Source organism: Festucalex cinctus, chromosome 15 (genome assembly GCF_051991245.1).
Source record: "Festucalex cinctus isolate MCC-2025b chromosome 15, RoL_Fcin_1.0, whole genome shotgun sequence".
NCBI classification, from domain to species: domain Eukaryota; kingdom Metazoa; phylum Chordata; class Actinopteri; order Syngnathiformes; family Syngnathidae; genus Festucalex; species Festucalex cinctus.
Window position 1 is genome coordinate 22,899,690 of NC_135425.1, and position 20,369 is coordinate 22,920,058.

The 20,369-nt window shown below is 39.7% G+C and overlaps 1 protein-coding gene across 9 annotated transcripts in view; it reads left to right on the forward strand.

The window, feature by feature from the left end:
* LOC144002872 (glutamate receptor ionotropic, NMDA 1) overlaps positions 1 to 20,369 on the forward strand; it is a 39,840-nt gene that overhangs the window by 15,589 nt on the left and 3,882 nt on the right. For 2 of the 9 annotated variants that reach the window (XM_077498512.1, XM_077498514.1), the window contains 16 exons: positions 1,164 to 1,285; positions 2,233 to 2,407; positions 4,736 to 4,880; positions 6,129 to 6,215; positions 6,533 to 6,677; positions 6,966 to 7,096; positions 8,340 to 8,504; positions 9,064 to 9,182; positions 9,456 to 9,568; positions 10,633 to 10,781; positions 11,693 to 11,850; positions 12,454 to 12,615; positions 12,913 to 13,022; positions 13,342 to 13,487; positions 17,889 to 17,915; positions 18,519 to 18,629. In XM_077498512.1, the coding sequence (XP_077354638.1) occupies positions 1,164 to 1,285; positions 2,233 to 2,407; positions 4,736 to 4,880; positions 6,129 to 6,215; positions 6,533 to 6,677; positions 6,966 to 7,096; positions 8,340 to 8,504; positions 9,064 to 9,182; positions 9,456 to 9,568; positions 10,633 to 10,781; positions 11,693 to 11,850; positions 12,454 to 12,615; positions 12,913 to 13,022; positions 13,342 to 13,487; positions 17,889 to 17,915; positions 18,519 to 18,629 (2,065 nt within the window). The remainder of the gene's footprint in view (positions 1 to 1,163; positions 1,286 to 2,232; positions 2,408 to 4,735; positions 4,881 to 6,128; positions 6,216 to 6,532; positions 6,678 to 6,965; positions 7,097 to 8,339; positions 8,505 to 9,063; positions 9,183 to 9,455; positions 9,569 to 10,632; positions 10,782 to 11,692; positions 11,851 to 12,453; positions 12,616 to 12,912; positions 13,023 to 13,341; positions 13,488 to 17,888; positions 17,916 to 18,518; positions 18,630 to 20,369) is intronic. The other 7 variants (XM_077498513.1, XM_077498515.1, XM_077498517.1 and 4 more) reach the window with 4 other exon arrangements.

The following is a 20,369-nucleotide window of genomic DNA, read 5'->3' on the forward strand; positions in this document are numbered from 1 at the left end:
GATACGCCATTTAACAATTCGTTCCTACTTGAGATTCAAACTGTTCAGCTCATTCAATTCACTTCAAGTTTATTTTTCAACATTCCCTAATACATCTATTTCAGTACCATTCGAAACTAGACTAAGTGCAATTTCTGGAGGAATTGCGTGGGAATGCTGAAAGCTGAATGCTAATATTTGAATACATGTGGAATGCTTATGAAGTAAATTGAGAGATAAATTATGAAATTATGAACCTCCTGGTTGCTGGACAATGCACTTTACCAATCGTGCCAATGAGCAGTATCAAACACCTGGTAATGATGAAAAGTTATATGTATGGAAGTCGGTGTGGAACGTGACACTTAGAAATAGTTCAATGTCTATCCCATTGAAAATGAATGGGGAAAAGTTGATATTTAACGTTAAATTGTGCAAATGCTGTACGTAATGTACCCCGGGAGGCGTGAATTTTTGAAGCAAGTTGAAATTTGAACAGTGTAAATCAGAAATATTATGTATGAGTTGTTACATGGCAAGAAAAGTGTGAAGAATAAAAATCACAATAAAATTGTGTGGGAATGCTTCATATCATTCAAAAACATTCCTCCTCATTTAATATGATTTCACATATTAATTGTTTCTTTTAACATTTCAACATTCACATACAATTTCTCCAGAAATTGCTTCATCAAGTTTGTAAATGTGATCAGTTTCAGTGAAGAACGTTTTCTGGTCCCACATTAAACAATCCAAGAAATATCATTCTAAAAATAACAAATAAATAGATGATAATTTTTTAAAGAGTTTAATAGAGGTTTGGTACTGTACATCTAAATAAAAGTTTAAATATTGTTTTAATTATAGCAACATGTTAGAATAAGTAACATTTGTGTTTCCATTACACTTTTGCGAAATACTTCTATTTCGACACGTCTCAAAAACCACCTCATGAGAGTGGCAAAACTGTTTGCAATATTTGAGGTTTTTTTTGGGGGGGGGGGGTTTCCCGCAAATCCAGTGTTTCCATTACGGGCTTGCTTTTAAGAAACATGCCTTTTGCACAAAACTAAGGGTAATGGAAATGCACTTTGTGTCCATTACTCTGTATTTCTCCTACAGAAGCATTCATTATCATTATTTGTGTGATGTCTTTTTTTGTTTTTTAATGTCCTCACCATCAGCGAGGAAGACGCCGCCGCAGTGTACAAGGCTGCCCGCTTCCTCAACATGACAGGCTCAGGCTACGTGTGGCTGGTGGGCGAGCGGGAGATGTCGGGTAAAGCGCTGAGTGAGGCACCAGACGGTACGTTCAACATTCAGCAGAGACCTGTGGTAAATACATGGGTGTGACTCAAAGGACAACGCAAACAACAAACACAGCACAACAAATACGGGATTAGTGAGATTAATAATTGATGTATTGCTGTACATGAGTTCACCATGGAACCAATGTGTGTCGTGTGATGGATAAGCGTTTAAACGTTTAAGCACCCAATTGTGTTTAAAGGTTTAAATGTGGTGTGTTCAGTACTCCTTGTTTTCTTCAGTTGAATTGTGTGTTTCCTGGCTATTCATTGTGCTATTCTGCCATGTTAATGTCCCGATTTCTAATTAACTATTAAGGAAGAGTTTTGCAACTGGTAGAATGGTAAGCTACAACAGCCTTTCTTGTTCTCATTTCTTCAGTTTGTCTCACTACATTGTATCACTTCGTGGTCACCGACTTTCCTCCCACACAGTCACCCTTCCGCAACAAAACCCCCATACTCAGAAAACATTTTTCCACATTTTTTTTTTTTGTGCTGTCATCGTCTCCACTTCCACTGCGGCTTCTTGCAGAAGTCGGTTGGACCTGGTTGCAATCAGAAAACTTAGCTGAAGTTGGATTATTGACTGCTTTGATGGTGTTTTTGTTTGAACACAAACAATAGTTTGCCTGATTCCCCAAGTTCTGCATAGCGGGAAAAAGAGTAAATGAAATCCAACTTCAAGGGACTCTTTACACATGCTGTAAAAGGTCATCAGTAGCAAAAAAAACAAGAAATATCATTATTTATGTTGCCCTGCCTGATGATTTATTTTTTCCAGGCAGGGCAATTAGACGACTACTGATGTGCCACCTTTGTTCAGGATGTCTAAACTAGAGCCCCTATAAGTTTTTGCCCACTTTGAGCATTGCAAAAGGATCCTAGGAGGCAGCTCCCTTTTTTCAGATCAGTGATTGTGTGTTTGTCGTTGGATGGGTCACAGGTTTGATCGGCCTGCAGCTCATCAACGGGAAGAACGAGTCGGCTCATATCAATGATGCAGTGGCGGTGGTGGCCCAATCCATCCAGGAGCTCTTTGAGAAGGAAAACATCACTGAGCCGCCAAGAGGATGTGTGGGCAACACCAACATCTGGAAAACGGGACCTCTCTTCAAAAGGTATTCAGAAATTTATGTTGTTGTTTGTTTTTGTCTTCAGATTTTATTAAGAGAAAAAAATATGTTACTACTAGGGGTGTCAAAATTAGTGCGTTCATTTTAAGTTAATTTAAAGTTAATTTAAAGTTCCGTCAATGCCACTAATTTATTTAACTTGCAATTAAATGACCTCCTCTTTTAACTTCCTGTGTCAGTCAGTCTTGGTGACTTTAAATAGATCCATGACCTTTAAGAGGGTAAGACGCTAATTTTGTTGTTGTTGTTGTTGTTTGTTTGTTTTTTTGCCTTTTTCATGGAATCCATGTTTGTCAGTTGGTCCATATTTGCTAGTGCTGTGCAAAATGTTCGGATCTTTCAGATTATATTACAGAGACAGGATGTGATGAATATTTTCAAGTCATTTACATTTTTCTTTTTTTGCACAGAATTATTTGATTTTTAAACAATTATTTGACATTCCGTAGCTGTTCACAGTCATCATCAAGGATGCATTGGGTGCGGCATCAAATACTCATAAATGAAACAGTGACGGTGAATTTAGGTATTATAATTTAGAAACTAAAGAAAGCCTAACAATGTTGTCAACCATCAAGGCAATTGAGGATGTCATGTTGTCCTGCCTTGTTAAACTTGGTATAAGTATGTTACTTTTTTCACATAGGACATAACTGCTTCTGACAATTGGAAATTTGGAATCTGATGTGATGTGGGGTCCCTCAAGGGTCAGTCCTTGCAACCCTTTTGTTTAGTCTGTATATGCGCCCCTTGGGTCAAATTATTCAGACCACCAATATCATGGCTAGGCAGATGACACACAGCTACAGCTTCCAGAGTCCCAAAATGACAAGAGCTCAGTTAGAGTATTGTCACAGTCTAAAACAAACTAAAATGTACTTAAACAATTCAAAACAAAACAGAGGTAATTGTTTTTGGCAATAAAGAGAAGAGGAGAACATTTGGGCACGCTGTCTTTTAGAAACAAGGACCAAGTTGAAAACTTGCTGATTGATTCCGAACTGACTTTCAGAAGTCATATCAACTATAATTCACTAAAACAGCCTGCCTTTCACTATCTGAATAATATATTCAGAGTGAAGGGCTGCATGCTCCAATGGTTCCTGCTTTTATCTACACTAGACTTGATTATTGTAATAGTCTTCTGACTGGACTCCCTGCCGCTCGTTCCGAAACAGATCAGAAAGCACATATTACTTTAGGCTTTAAAAGTTGTAGTCTGGGTGCCAGTCAGTTGTAGAATAGACTTTGAAGATCTGCTACTGGTCCACAAATCACGGAATGGTTTCGGTCCTGAATACATTACATAAATTAATATGAACTCAAAAGGGCTCTGAGGTATGCAGACTCAAATCAATTAGTGAAGTCCAGACTTCAAAGCAAACATGGAGAAGCAGCATTTAGCTGTTATGCTGCACACAAATATAATAACACTTCCAACAGACATGAAGTCTTTTAGATCCAGGTTAAAAACTATTTTTTCCCCCATGCCCCGCAATAAAGGTCTTTCAGAGCGTTTTAAAATCACAATGTCCAAAAGTTTAATTTCTGTTTCTAATTTTTTACTTTGCTTTAAAAAATGTCCTTAGCTCTTTTGTTTGTAACTTCTTTTAAATGTGTGTATATATATATAAAACGTTCAATTATAGAAAGAACATTTAAGTTACCTTGTGTATGAAATGCACTACATAAATAAAGCTGTTTGCATTGCTTCATGCTTAACATGGTATAAAAAAAATGTTTTAATTTTGTTTGCTTCAGTGTAGGTTTCACATAAATAAAATATGTCAATTATTATAGTCCTGCAATTGATTGGCAACCAGTTTAGGATGTCCGCCACCTACTGCCCGAAGCCGGCTGGGATAGGCTCCAGCTCCCTCGCGACAATTGTGAGGAGTAAGCGGCTAAGAAAATGGATGGATGGATGGAATTATTATACTCCTAATATAATGCACATTTTTGTTTCTACAGTAAAATCAATGGCAGGATACTTTATACATTCCTAAGCTATGAGGCATTGTCAGATCATAACATGATCACATTAGACTGTCGAGTTAAACGTGTGTACCTGTATATATTCTATCTGGTACAGAAAATGGCCAGCCAACTTTCAAGTGACCCATTTAGGCCATTTTTTTTCACCAACTCCATGCAGATGTGTATTAAAACAGCTGACATCAGCTCAACACAATAAAAATGAAGCAGTAACTCCTCTGAGAGTACATATACACATCACGTGATTTCATGCGAGAGCACACATCCACTCTCTCATTATGCACATGGGCTTCAATTATCCGTGTTTGCCTGCCGCAGGGTACTTATGTCATCTAAATACCCGGAGGGGCTCACGGGACGCGTGGAGTTCAATGACGACGGAGACAGGAAATACGCCCACTACAGCATTCTCAACTACCAGAAGAGTCGACTCGTTCAAGTGGGCGCTTATAATGGCACGCAGGTAAACTGATAGCTGCCACAGACATGCACTTTAAGAATGGTTCTGATTTATAGCTCTATTTTCTACTGTATTTGTGTATATATGGCACTTTTCTGTTTAGCTGTGCTCAGCAGAAAAGAAACAGAACAGAAGGCAAGTGACACTTGCGTCGACGCTCGAGTGGTCACGACTGCGGATGACATGCTGTGACGCTGGAGCAAATACGTGATTGGCTGACAAAATGAATAATTCACTGCTCCGTATGAGCTTTACACAGTAAATGTCTACTTATCTGTTGGTTTATCTATATCGAAATCTCAGCATTCTGTATGAGTCCTATTTATTTGTGTAATAATAATAATAATAATTAAACAAACTGTAACTTTAAGTTGTGTGTAAAATAATGACATCCAGGACGATTCCCCATACAAGTTGCATTGCTCATCTGAGGACTGCTTGTGAAATTACAAATTTATATATTTTGATTGTGGCCGGCTGATTAATTTTTTTACATTTCTTTTTATTTGATAATTTTGTGTACTTTGTTTAAGAAGGTTAAGAAAAATATTTTGTTATGGTTGGAATTTTTCTAGGGGGAAAAACATTGATAAAGTATTTTCTATTTATCAATAAACTTTATCCTAATTTTAATTTTTGTTTAAAAAGGAAACGCAAAAACACTTCAAGGTTGAAATTAGATAAGCAATTTAATGATACAGCTACCTTAATTTAAAAAAATAATTATATAACATAATTTTCAAAAAGTATCAATATCGATACCAGCGATACTGGCCCTGTATTTTTTTTTTTATCTCTACCAAAATTTGCAGTATCGCACACCACTACCAGGAAATGTTTGCCCATGTATGGGAATGTTAAGTCGGCTACTACCAATCATGGCACAGTTTACTGACCAAACCCAGGAAACAGGTGAGCCATGATTGGCCGTTACCTACTTCCTCAGCACAAGTGATGTGATCATCAGTCAACAGCAAGTGGAAAAATTACTTTTTAAAGGTATTAACTCATTCGCTGCCATTGACGGCAAAAGACGTCAAATGGTGCATTTTTTTTCTGGGCTGGCTGTGAATGTGTTAATTGTACATGAAAGATAATGAAGTTATCAAATTCATTCTGGACAAAATATTAACTTTTCACTGCTGAAAATTGTTCAATGACTCAAGTATCCCTTTAAGGTAAGATGTGGAAGTCAAAGGGCAGTCATAAATAACCAAACAGTACGCATGTGCGTGTGTGGTCTCCCTGTAGGTGGTAATGAACAACCAGCGCAAGATTATCTGGCCCGGTGGGGAGACGGAAAAACCGCAGGGCTTCCAGATGTCGACTCGATTAAAGGTAAGGTGGCTTCACAGCAACACGGTGATGTGGTGTTCCTGTCCACACATATCAAATCTGAAGCTCAACTTATGTTCCCTGTGAGTGTGCAGAGGGAAATGAAGACGCTGCCTGTCCAAAAAAAGAGCTGCAGTAATATATGAAACATTTCTTTTTCAGAAAGATCTGCAAAAATAGCTTCTCATGACTGTTTGTCTGTGCATATATTCTCGCGTCATGCTTCTTGGACATCCATTTTCCATTGCCGTTTGCTGGTCCCGTAGGTTGAAAGCAGCTGCGACAATGTGATCAACAGCTTTCTGTCCTATTTGTTGTAGATAGTGACAATACACCAGGAGCCATTTGTTTACGTGAAACCCACGATGCCAGATGGAACATGCAAGGAGGAAATGACATTAAATGGAGTCTTAATTAAAAAGGTTATCTGCACTGGGCCCAATGAGACCATCCCAGGTAACACATCAGGGACGTTTATATCAATGTGCTTTTAACGCACATTCACCTACTGGAGATGCATACATATATATGCAGTAGGTATCTATATATGTATGCATGCGGCTGAGTGCGCCATTGAGAGCGTGTGATGACTGAGCTTATAGGTGTGTGTCGATTGCTCAGAGCGACTGCGTGTGAGCGTGAAATCTGCATACGGAGAGCGTGACGCATTTGTCCAGTCAACATGCGCCGGATAAGGACTTCAATTTATGGAAATTCCTCGCGGCGGATTGTAACTCGCAACCTTTCTGGTTACAGGACGCCCGATTGTGCCGCAGTGTTGTTACGGATTCTGCATCGACCTGCTGATCAAGCTGGCTATGACCATGAACTTTACCTACGAAGTTCATCTGGTGGCTGATGGGAAATTTGGAACGCAGGAGCGGGTTGGTGTCACTTGACCTCACTTGAAAGGACATATTTGTCATTCAGTATTTCTACATATAAACGTACTTGGCACAAATAATGTACACTGTTTCTTACGGTTTCGATGTAAATTTTGGAATTGGTCATTTATCCTAAAATTCGGAGATGAATGCTCTAACGGCAAGTTGGTGCCATCGAAGTAAAATACACCAATGGCAATTATTTTCCAATAGATGAACCTAGCTGTCATGTCATCATTGGTTGAAAAATAAGTGATTAAAAAATTGCATGATGCAGACAGTTTATGATATTAAACTTTTTTTTTTTTTTTTTTTCTTTCTTTTTTTTTTTTTTTTTTTTTTTTTAAGAGTTTAGGGTTAGGGCAGGGGTGGCGACATCCGGTCCTCGAGGGCCGCAGTCCTGCAGGTTTTGGATATTTCCCTTCTTCAACACAGCTGATTCTGATCAGCTCATCAGCAAGATCTGCAGAAGCCTTACAACGAGCCTGTTAATTGGAATCAGCTGCACTTCGAGTAGGGAAATCTATCAAATCTGCAGGACTCTGGCCCTCGAGGAGCGCAGTTTGCCACCCCTGGGTTAGGGGTTTGGTCTAACGAGTGTTTATATTGGGTGTAATTTCACTGTTAACCACTAGATAGCAGCAACTCATTGAATTTGAGACGGTGTGGATTTGAAGAAGAAGAATAAAACGGAAAGTATTTCAACACATTATTATTATTATTATTATTATTATTATTATTATTATTATTATTATTATTATTATACAGCATATAGTTTTTTTGATATTCTTGTGTTATCCATTGCTGTTGCTCTCTCTCTCTCAATATATTACATGTATTTAAAAGTGTTTGTATGATTTTAAAAGTGAGTTTGAATACCTTTGTAAAAAGGTGTGAAAAGTTGTAGTGCCGTAAACGCTGTAAAAACATGCATAGGGAGTATTTAAATCGGGTATTTCTATATTGGGGATTATTTCATTTGTTTTGGAGGTGGTCTTGAATGTAACCCCGACGATTGAGGAGGGATTACTAATGTCAAAAGCTCTACGAATAATCCTTGATTTGCTACATTTCTAAAATGGGGGGAAATTGTGAGAAATTAAGCTAAAAAAAACAAAACAGAAATATATGAGCTAAGAGTTGTTTGTCTTATGTTTGTAGATGACATTTTGCTTAGAACTTTTTTGGAATGAAGTCATTTTAATGAAACAGCGTCTTAATTGTGATGTTATTGGTGCTGCAGGTGAACAACAGTAACAAGAAAGAGTGGAATGGCATGATGGGAGAGCTCCTGGGGGGCCTGGCTGACATGATTGTTGCCCCGTTAACGATAAACAACGAACGAGCCCAGTACATTGAGTTCTCCAAACCCTTCAAATATCAAGGGCTTACTATCCTGGTTAAAAAGGTAAGTTAATTAGTTTGACATGACCTCTAGTTAGTTAAAGAGCAATTGAGGAGCATATATCAGTCAGGTTTATGTTTCTCCTTTTATGGGACATTTTTGCACATTGGCTCATGTGCAGCCAAAAATGGAATAAAATTAAATTAATCATCAAAATATTATTGTACGCATTTTATTTAATTTATTTTTTTCATTTTTTAATTTTTTTTATTTTTTTATTTATCACCATTTAGTTTTGGTAAAAATGTGCACATCAAACTATTTTAAGCAAATTCTTGGAGAGCACAATTTTAGATATTAATTTCAATCAACTGCCAAAACATATTGGCACTACATGTGTCCATTATATTTTAGATTAACTCATTCACTGCCATTGACGGAAAAAGACGTCAAATGATGCATTTTTTTTTTTTTTTTGCTGGTCTGGCAATGAATGTGTTAATATCTAGGTGTGAGCTTGAACTTGTAAATGGCATTGCTTGCCCACTCTAATCATTATAATATCATCATCAATAAGTCGTAGAATGTGTATCAGTAACCAGTTTGCGATGTGTGTTTCCAGGAAATCCCTCGCAGTACACTGGACTCGTTCATGCAGCCTTTTCAAAGTACTCTGTGGCTGCTGGTGGGTCTTTCGGTACATGTGGTGGCGGTGATGCTTTACCTACTAGACCGGTTCAGGTACACGGGGAACGTGTATGTGTGTGTGTGTGTGCACTCCTAACCCTTGTAGATCTTCCACTCAATTTCGATGAGAAGACAAGACAAGAGGAGAAGATTTACTGTGACCATCCCTCCGCCATATCTCTGTGCTGCCTTCTTTTGTCCGTTTTCCTTCTGTTCGTCTTTCCGGCATTGCTCGCTCATGTTCAGTTCCTTCCCTTTGCCCTCAGGCTGCCGCGGCATTTTCTGCAAACGCTCACTGAATCTCATGCAATCCGTTTCCCCTTGCAGCCCGTTTGGAAGATTTAAAGTCAATAGTGAAGAAGAAGAGGAAGATGCCCTCACCTTGTCATCTGCCATGTGGTTCTCCTGGGGAGTGTTGCTGAATTCTGGAATAGGAGAAGGTGACGCGCACACACCGAAAGTTGGTCGAATACGACACCTGGTATTGTGATTTTTGCGGCAGAACATTACGTCGCGCCTGTTCAGTATTTTGTAACTCATAAACGTCAAAGTCAAGCTATTAAGAAGCTTGCTGTTTCTTTGGTCTTTGTGCAATCTGACACGCTCCAGATGATGTGGCTCTCTTTAAAGATGACATTGTAATTGATTTTAAAAACGCTTTGATACTGTTTGTCTTGTAGCAGTTTTGCTCCTTTTGTCGTTCTACAAATTCACTGGATTTAGTGTATTCTTGTACATTTTTTTTTTTTTTTTTTTTTTAGTTCTTGGTTGTATACAATATACAGCAGGGGTGTCAAACTCATGTTAGCTCAGGGGCCACATGAAGGAAAATATATTACCAAGTTGGCCGCATCGGTAAATTAATGGTATATAACTTTAAACACGATTGCCGTCATTTATATGCAGATTTTCGTGGACCAGCCCTAAATTACGGAGCTCAACTGTAATCATGTTGTTCCGGAAAATAACACAAATGCAAATGGAACGTGGCAACACTTTGCCGGTACACCTTCCGGACGGCCACCTGTTTTGCATATATATTGTTCCCAGAATGCATTGTGTGGAGCAGTTAATAACGATAAAAGGAAGCTAATCCTTACTAGGAATTGAATTTTTTTCATATTTAACACGTTTGTCAGTCAATTATTTAAAAAAAAAATTTTTTAAATAATAATAAAAATTAAAAAAAAACGTAACTTTATGTTGTGTGGAAAATAATGATATCCAGGACGACGATTCCGCTTATACAAATTTCTGTTTTGATTGTGGCCGGCTGATTAATTAGTCCGACATTACAGTTTTTAATTAAAAAAAAAAAAAAAAAAAAAAAAAAAAACATTTTTACTTTACAAAATCATCTCGCGGGCCGGATGAAACCCTTTTGCGGGCCTGATCCGGCCCACGGGCCGTATGTTTGACACCACTGACATACAGCATATACGCTTTAGCCTAGTTTCTGAACAGTGATAGTTTGTTGTTGTTGTTTTTTTTATTTGACTTGCAGGTGCACCTCGCAGCTTTTCAGCGAGAATCCTTGGCATGGTGTGGGCTGGCTTCGCCATGATCATTGTGGCTTCCTATACTGCCAACTTGGCTGCTTTCCTAGTGCTGGACCGGCCTGAGGAGCGCATCACCGGCATCAATGACCCAAGAGTACGTGATGATACGACCCCCATGTCGTCACGACATCATTTGCAATCTTATTAACCAGAGCATGAACACCCAACCCCCAAAAAAGAATATGTTCTGTGCAAACCCCGCTAGTCTAAATATGATATTTTGGTTAATATTGCGTTAGTGAAATATGAGTTAAACAGCCAAATCCAGCAGTTGTTATCAATATCACAAGAGAGACGCAAGATTTTATATTTACGTTCTTAAAAATTTAACTTTGGTGTAGCGGAATTTCTGCAATGGAAAATAGTGTTTTATCAAACACTTTGGAAATGAGTTTGATTTAAAAAAATAATAATAATAATATCCTGTGTAGAGTTAATGTTCACACAAGTACCGTATTTTCCGCACTATAAGGCGCACTGCATTATAAGGCGCACCTTCAATGAATGACATATTTTAAAACTTTTTCCATATATAAAGGCGTTACAGTAGAGGCTGGGGTTACGTTATGCATCCATTAGATGGTGCCGCGCTAAAGGGAATGTCAACAAAACAGTCAGATAGGTCAGTCAAACTTTATTAATAGATTAGAAACCAGCTTTCTGACAACTCCATTCACTCCCAAAATGAATAAACAGCTGTTTTATTATTTTCTCTGAGGTAAAGTATTAGTATTAGCTAGCGATCCAAGATGGCGGGATCTTCTGCCGATCGTGCAGGGTCACCGATAGCGTATTGACAGCGTATTGACCTGTAGCGGCTCAATATTAATCCATATATAAGGCGCACTGGATTATAAGGCGCACTGGATTATAAGGCGCATGGTCAGCTTTCGAAAAAATTGAAGGCTTTTAGGTGCGCCTTATAGTGCGGAAAATACGGTATACCAACAAACCTATTTACAGAAGTACTTCTCGTTATGACTTTCTGACAAATGTTCTCTTCAGCTCAGAAACCCATCTGACAAGTTCATCTATGCCACGGTGAAGCAGAGCTCCGTGGACATCTACTTCCGGCGGCAGGTGGAGCTTAGCACCATGTACCGCCACATGGAGAAGCACAACTATGAGAGTGCCGCCGAGGCCATCCAGGCAGTGCGTGACAAGTGAGTCTCGGCCAGGCCGCGCTGACCCGAGAGCGTGTTGGCTGGCTGCTCAACCTGTCAAGCACAAAGTCAATGCTGCCCCGCTCAGGTCTGGCCCGGGTTGGTGGGGGGGGGTGGGGGGGGGGGGGGGGGGGATGGTGAGGCGGGGAGAAAGGACACATGGACCTGCGGATCAGATCGGACATCCGTAGGACTTACTACAGTTATCTGTCTGATCCAGGCCCATGGCTCAGCAGTGAGAAGACTCGGGTTGGGTGGGTGTGGCCAAAACAACCGCACAGGCACCAGAAAGAGGTGGAGCTAACACTGAGTGGAGGAGCGCCCTTTTTCAGGTTGTACCCAGACGAACGTCTATGAGATGGGGGGAGTCTGATGGGGGAGGCGTCCTTACCCATCTGGAATTGGATTACATTTGGGGCCATAGGCAGCGGTACCGATTACTGGTAAACGCTGAATGACACACAGGATGTGGCGCACGACGAGAGAGGGCCGCCGACCGTAAATGTGTATGTAGATCATTGTACTGTTGCACCGTAACCCCTCCTCCTCCTCCCTCCTTCCTCCCACCCCCTTCCTCCTCCTGCCTCCCCCCCTCCCTCACAGCAAGCTGCATGCTTTCATCTGGGACTCTGCGGTGCTGGAGTTTGAAGCCTCGCAGAAGTGCGACCTGGTGACCACGGGAGAGCTGTTTTTCCGTTCGGGCTTTGGCATAGGCATGCGCAAGGACAGCCCCTGGAAACAGAATGTGTCCCTGGCCATTCTCAGGTCTGTCCCAGCCGAAGGTGCATTACTCGTCCGGATTTTGAGTTTTGTCTGTTTTTTTTATCTCTATGATTTCACGGTCACGTATTGACCGTTTTTAAGTCATCGCCTTGTGTCACATCTCTCTTTTTAGCTCCCTTTCGTACCCTCACTGTCTGTCTGTCTGTATGTGTCTGTGACCAGTCTTGGTGTCCGTTCCCTATAAGTTGCGATCAGGGTATAAGCGACTCTCGCATCCGATGATTCGCACAGTGCAGTAACGTTGTCACCTCTCTCCTCACCATCCCTGACCCCTTGCAGTTCTCATGAGAACGGCTTCATGGAAGATCTAGATAAAACCTGGGTGAGATACCAGGAGTGTGACTCAAGGAGCAATGCCCCAGCCACACTCACCTTTGAAAACATGGCAGGTATGGTCCTTAAGGCGTAGAAAAAAAGCGTTAAAAGTGATTGGACAAAAACTGCAGTGGTAAGTTACTGTAGCCTTTTTTTGTCCAATACCTTTTTACCCAAAACATTTTTTTCTTAGTGTTGACGTGGGTTATGTGTAGCGTCTCTCATACTGTGGCTTTGTGGTGGTAACATTAGGAATGTGTCCGTGGGAGCTGGTTTAAAAGAGGCGTGGCAACCACTGAGCATGACTCACAATGTCCATGCTCAGTGGGAGAAGCGTGTGCTTTTTTAGTGTCAACAGCTCAACTCGTTTCTCTCCCGTTCCCTCTTGTGCAGGGGTCTTCATGCTTGTGGCTGGCGGCATAGCAGCAGGAATCTTCCTCATCTTCATCGAAATAGCCTATAAGCGCCATAAAGACGCCCGCAGGAAGCAGATGCAGCTCGCCTTTGCGGCCGTTAATGTCTGGAGGAAGAACCTGCAGGTAGGAATGCTTTCCTTTGTCCTGGATTCTCAAATGTGGGTCAAATGTGTGAACTTGTAACTTTCCAAATAGTCTTTAACAGATTCGACGTCTTATTTAAGGAAAGCAGCTTGTCCGTATCATGTTGGTTTCCAGTATCGCTTGTGTGATCTGTTTAAGGTCAGATCATGTGAACATAAAAAAAAAATATATATATATATATATATATATATATATATATATATACAATCACAGTTAGTTTGTGGTGCAATTCTATTTTGTCATCATGGATTCCTTCGCTCTGGCCACAGGACAAGTAGAGCATAAAGATTCACATCAAGGCAGAAGAAAATAATGAAAAAAGAAATAAAGAGACTTTAACATAACCAAATAATTTTTGACAGGCTTTGTAGTCCTATATTATTAACATCATAAATACTGCTTTCCAAATTATTATGCATCTAGCTTTTAAGTTGTTTTGTTTTTTTCTGTTGTTGGGTTGTTTTTTCCAACAATTTCTCAACATGTTTTCCCAATCTATTTAAACCACTGACATGAATCTCAGACAGGTTTGACTGTGAAGTTTCCCAGGTCAGTCAACTGAGGTGGAAATTACTTCAGGAGATCGTTCCATATTATTAGTTACAGTTATGTATAATAAGGTAAAAGAAGGATGATAAAATAATCAATAAAATCCTGATTATAATAAGAATATAATTATCATTGGTAAAAAAATTAAAAAAATGTATTCAATGTGAAAAATAGACAAAAACATACAGTGGAACACAGTGTGGACTACGTAGCAGAGAATATATTTTTGACACATCTTCCATTTGACTTTCTACTTTTGAACTATTCATTAATACAATTATATCTTTCGGCTGTTTGGCTGACTCGCCGTTAAAAGTACATGTTAAATTTTAAAACAAGTAAGAGGCACCCTTTTCTCCTATCGGTGACGGTGATGTGAGCCTTGCACCATAACTGTATACTGTTTTATGATCCACAAGTCAATGAGAAAGGTACAGTATCAAATCACAAGTGCCTGTCAGCAAACCAATGTCTTCCTGAAGGTTGTCTGCCATTTTGCTGACGACTGTACAGTATGTATTTGTTGTGAGCGTCCCGACATGGATGTACATTCTGTGTATGTGTAACGCAGGTGATTGCATGCCGGGGGGGATGTGGGGTCGCATCACGGAGAAAGGAGAGCGGCGCACTTAACTGCGAATGGACCGGCACGATTTAGATCCACGTCGACGACGGTCACATCAATTTTGTTTTTCTTTCTACAAAGATGGCTCAAGCGCGCTCATCTTTGCTCATTAACCGTCGCCAGGGCCTCGGCGCTAAAGATAAACACAATCTTCATTGCGTTATCATCCGCCATAAATGAGACCCCATGCGAGGGAGTGCTGAGGGAAGCCCACGAGTTGAGCTAATCCAATATGTCCTGTGCCAGACATTATTCATACTGTTTGGGTGCACTGATATGATTATCTCATTTTGACAAATGCAAAATGACAACTTGGTTATGTAGGGCACAAAAACCGCCACAATGGAAAATCTCCCATCGCAGTGTATGTGGTCTCCTCCTCCCTCAGTCCGGCGATCATTAAGTCAAAGTTAAGTTGGCAATTTTTTAACTGCTTGTATTTTCATCAGTATGCAAAAAAAAAAAAAAAAAATGTTTATTACGCCTCATGTTAGTATATGACACAAATCTGCGTAATGTACAAATGAACAAAAAATTGGGACATCAGAAAATGTGCACTTCTGACTAATCATATGTGCATGCAGCTTACTTCTTACTCCCTCAAAGCTGTCTTGGTTACTATATGCTGTTGATGCATAAATATACTTGACTGACCTTTCATTGCACTCTATGCAGGTGTATCTCAATCATTTTGAAAACCTGTGGATAATACGCCCCACCCCACAAAATCATCCTTAAAAATCATTTTTCATCTGTACTTACTATTTATCATACGGTCCACCATTTTTCTGGTGTTCTATGGTATCCTTTATCAGCGTGAATAATCTGAATGAATAAAGATTCAAAAACATACCAATAAAGTATAAGTGTTTTTAAATCCCTTTTCCCATACCAAAGATTATGGTATGGTCTTTAAAAGCATTTTTAAAATCATGTTTTTGAAAAATGCTGTTCTTGCACTCTCTTTTAAAAGTTCTATTTAAAGTTAAAGTTCCACATAATGGCGATTCAGTTATTTTAGTAAGCTAGTTCATATTTATTTACTTTGCTTTTAAATCTCACACAGTTTGTAACTGTTTTTAAAAGTATTTTAATGACACTATGTGAAGCATTGAGTTACGCAAATTGTGCCACAAATCAGTGATTATATATTAAAAAAAATATTTCTTTTACAAAACCCTAGCAATTGCCTATAGGTACTGTTTAACATATAAAAATGTGATTTTTTTTATTTTATTAAACCCCGTATAATAATAATAATAATAATAATAATAATAATACAACTTATTTGATATAAAACATTTATTTAAGAATAGTAGAGCCTGAAGTTACTTTTAATATGAAGTAATTCAATTACTAACTTGGTTACTTTTTTGAGCATAGAATAAGAAACTATATAATTACTGGTACTTTTATAAAGTAACGTTCCCAACACTGCCCACTAATCTAAAGACGGTATACTGATTAATATTGCATTGTGGAATAAGGCTCAGAAAACAGGTGAGCCGTGATTGGTCAATACCTGAGCAATTGTGATGTCGTTTTCAGTCGACAGCAGGTGGCAAAAAGGCCGCCCCCTTAGATGGATAAAAAAAAAATGTGGATTTTGTGGATTCCATCCCCTAAGGAAAGAACTGTTACTGCTTTGATTTACCTCACATGATTTTTTTTTTCCACAAAGATTATCTCGGCATTGCTTTACTGTTATTGCAGACTGAGCCACGTTTGTAATGAGTGGACAGAACCGAAGCATTTGTACCACTGCTCCTCTGTTTTAATCTTGACGCTTAGCCCTGCATCACCTGCAAGTTAGCTAGAAACGGGACTTAGCAACATCTCCATTTCAAATATTAGTCAGAAGTGCACTGTCTGAACAAACCATATCAAATTATGAAATGAATTGATTCATGAAACCTGTCATGGTGATATGAGTTGATGATGATGATGATGATTATGATGATTATGATGATGATGATGATGATGATGATGACGACCAGCTGCGAGTCCCCCACTGATATAGTGGCCCTGTATTCCCTGCACAGCCTGGGCTGTGTGTAAGAAATTAGTTTAAAAAAAAAAAAAAAAAAGTAGTCATTTGGGAATTGGTTTCTGTTCATGGAGGAAGACAAATGTGGCGTTTTTCCCAGACTTTCATTATAAACTAACAAAAGATGTCGTTTTCCAACAGGAGAGTCATGTTATTCTTAATTCAAATCAAGCCAGCAATCACTCCTTGTGCCAGCTTTCATCATGCCAACCATGCTCGCCACCTGATCACATGCCATCAGGGGGTTGCGAGGAACGTGCCGGACGGCACAAATGTGCCCTGTAAAATAAGCGTGGACACGTGTGACCTGATGAAAAGGAAGCACTGCGGGGGCCAGTGTTGGAGATTCTGAATTTGTCACGCTGTTTGTTTTGTCTTTCTTTCCGCTGTTTTGCCATTTTCTTATCTTTCCCATCCGACCATGAAATGTCCTGGCATGACGAAATTCACACCACACTGCCCTGCCCCTCCCAAAGCATCCCACCTTCCCTTCTTTCAACCCCTCACACCTTTAATTTATTCATGCAATGCTTTCTTTTCAGTATAAAGTATGAAGTATTTTCCTTTCACGCCTTAGCTGACTTCTGGTGTATGATTTGCATCTAGAGTCTGCTTTTTTAATATTATTTCCTACTAGCGGTGGCAAATCCAGGTCCAGAATGTAAAAAACCAAGTCACAGTTTGGCTTTAGCCCCAGATTCTAGATCGCTAGGTCCCTAGCTAGCTCCCATGGCGCTCGTTTACCTGCTAAGCGTGCAAGCTGCTAGCGTCAACGGCTAAAGCCAAACTGTGGCAGGGGATTTTGCTGTCTGGATCTGGATTTGCCACCTCCGTTTCATACCATTTCATTCCCTGACGTGTGGGGTGAATTTCCATTATACCCCCTGTGGTATAATGACTTTAAATGGGCTTCAGTTACAATTGCTGTTGTATCCCTCTTCCATATGCATTTTTAATGGCTCTCCACTAACCCTTATTGTAGCTTGACTTTTTATATCTGCCTGGCTTTGAATGTGGATGTTTGCTTTGCTAGTGGCTTTTTATTCAAAATCTTTTCCCTTTTCCTGATCCCTTGGCTTTTATGCATAAGGATATTCTTACATAATAACGATCAAGTGGATGGACATTTATTTTATTTTTCTTTTCTTCCCCTATGCAGCCATCTTCCTCTCTAGAGACTCAGGATGTAAGAATACCTTAATATGAGTTCTTACATGCACACTAACACCAAATTGTCGAGCTGAGAGTAGTGGCGGGGCACTCTGATGGTGACGGATATGATTAAAGTCTTCTTTTTAAGTTTTTAAATAGTATGCATGTTGAAATGTTGGCAAAGTAGAAGTTATTTGATATCTTTGAGCTCTTTATATCGGATCTGGGTGTTGTTAATGGAAGGCAGTCGGAACTTTAAAATGTGTGCTCGAGCACTAGTTGGCAATATATGGCCTAGTTGAATTAGTGAAACATGTTATCACACTCACTGACATCTATACTACCCATCGCTCATTCTAATGCATTTCTAGGAGCCCCACGATTGGACTACCGTGACATCCTTTGCGGTGCCTGCGTGACAGCTTGCATAAAATTTACGAGTGCCCTCATATCATACGGTTTACGCCCACTCTCACGTCCTGAACACTCTCTATCTCTCTTCTTTGCTCATTTTGCTCCCCATCTAATTAGAAGCATGACACTCGAAGTCGGTTACTGGGAGAGCCAAGTGAAAAGCGAGGTTATCTCCCCCCAAGGCAGAGAACATGAATAATGTTTCTACATATATTTATTTTAGGATAGAAAAAGTGGTAGAGCAGAGCCCGACCCCAAAAAGAAAGCCTCTTTTAGGTCCATCAGTACCACCCTGGCCTCCAGCATCAAGAGACGTAGGTCCTCCAAAGACACGGTAAGGAGACCAAGAACCCTCCCTCCCTCCCTCCTCCTCCTCCCTCTCTATTTTCTCCTCCTTCTGTCCTCTCTTGCCCACATCTCCATAACCGATCATGAGGGCGCGCCATGCTCCACTCATCCATATCCACGCAGGGCTCAGCTGCCTCTGCCACGTGTCTGTCAGTTTCAGCATTCGATCCACCATCAAGCATCCTATAGCGCCTCCGCTGGCTGGAGGGATTCAGCGCAGGTCAGGTCAGGCCGTGAGCTGCTAAAGAGAGGATAGCCGGCGGTATTGATTAGAAAGGGGGATGTTAGTCCACAATGCTGGGATTGAATTAAAGAAATAAATAAATTAGAAAAAAAAAAAAAAAAAAGCTGCCAGTGGTGCTTTGTCTTGGGCTGCTGGTTTGGTTGTGGAATCTGCCAAATGTTTGGTCTTTTGGACATGTTCTGTAAACGGTCACGTGTGTGTTTTAAGTGTTTGTGATCAGTGCTTTCTGCGGCTTTTGTACTTTATGTCTTCATGTTTTTCTTTGCACCAATCCTGCACTTTGTTTGCTTTTTGGTTGGAAGCATGTCCCGTTTGTCCTATCATTTTATTCAAAATTAGATTTTCAAGGGTGGTTATTTGATGGCCAAACCTGCTGAGAAGAAAACTAACGAGGTGTCAAACTGACCCACATGTCTGTTTCAGGATTACGCATGGATTTATTTCTATGACTACTCAAATCGATTATTTATTTATTTGTTTTGCTTTGTCATATTTTGCTGTCATAATTATTGTTTATTTTTCAGTGTCCTTGTCGTGAACTGTGTGTGATTTTTAAATTTTTTTTCAGGGTGTTTTCAGGTGCTGAAGACTTCATTTTTGTTTCTTTACTTTTTGAGGCCGCGGACTCTGACTGTGCTATGATGCGAAACTGATTTATTTTGTCTTCATTCCTCTTTTAATCTTTTGTTTTTCTTTTTCTGTAAAAGTTTCTCAGTTCAGTGTGTAACCGCAACTCGTTGCATAGCACACACAAGTGATGCTATATATGTGTGAGACTGCGTGTTTGTTTGTTTGTTTAATATTGTCTCTCACTTTCTCTTGTGTTCAATGTCTTTTTTTTTATTATTATTCTTGCCTTTTATTTTGAACAAAATCACCTTTACTCTCCCTTCTTGAGGTTCGGCAGTAGAATGGAAGAGAAGAAGAGAGGGATTGCCGTTATTTTTAGACCGACATCTTTCCTTTACGTTTCTGTTCGATTTGGGAGCCCAAGTGGAAAAGCTCAAAGTAAAACAGCATTTAGTGTAAACACAAGATGGAACTAAAAAATACTTGCCATCCTCAGTCCTTGACCTTTATTTTTGATTTTATATAAATGTTATTCTTTTACATGAATGGATATCAATGGACTTTAGTGTCAGTGTCCCTCACCCACATGCCACACTGCTCCTTTTCTCCCTCTGCAAGCATGCAAACTGTCATAGATGTAGTTGGCAGTAGAAAACAGTGTAATACCCTCTTTAGCTGTGCTGTGTAGTGATAAGCTCCATCGTAGCTGTTTTCATTTCGGCAATTTGAACCTTATTAGTTATGCTTGTGCCGTCTCGATTGTGCTGCTCCACTTGATCCCAGTAGAGGCCTATGAAGGAGCTGGAAGCCATGAGCAGGAACTTGAAGGTCAAACTCGTGGAGGATGTCCATTCTTAAAGATAAAATTATGTATCTCTAGTGTGGATGTCTCTTAAAAAAAAAAGGAGCATG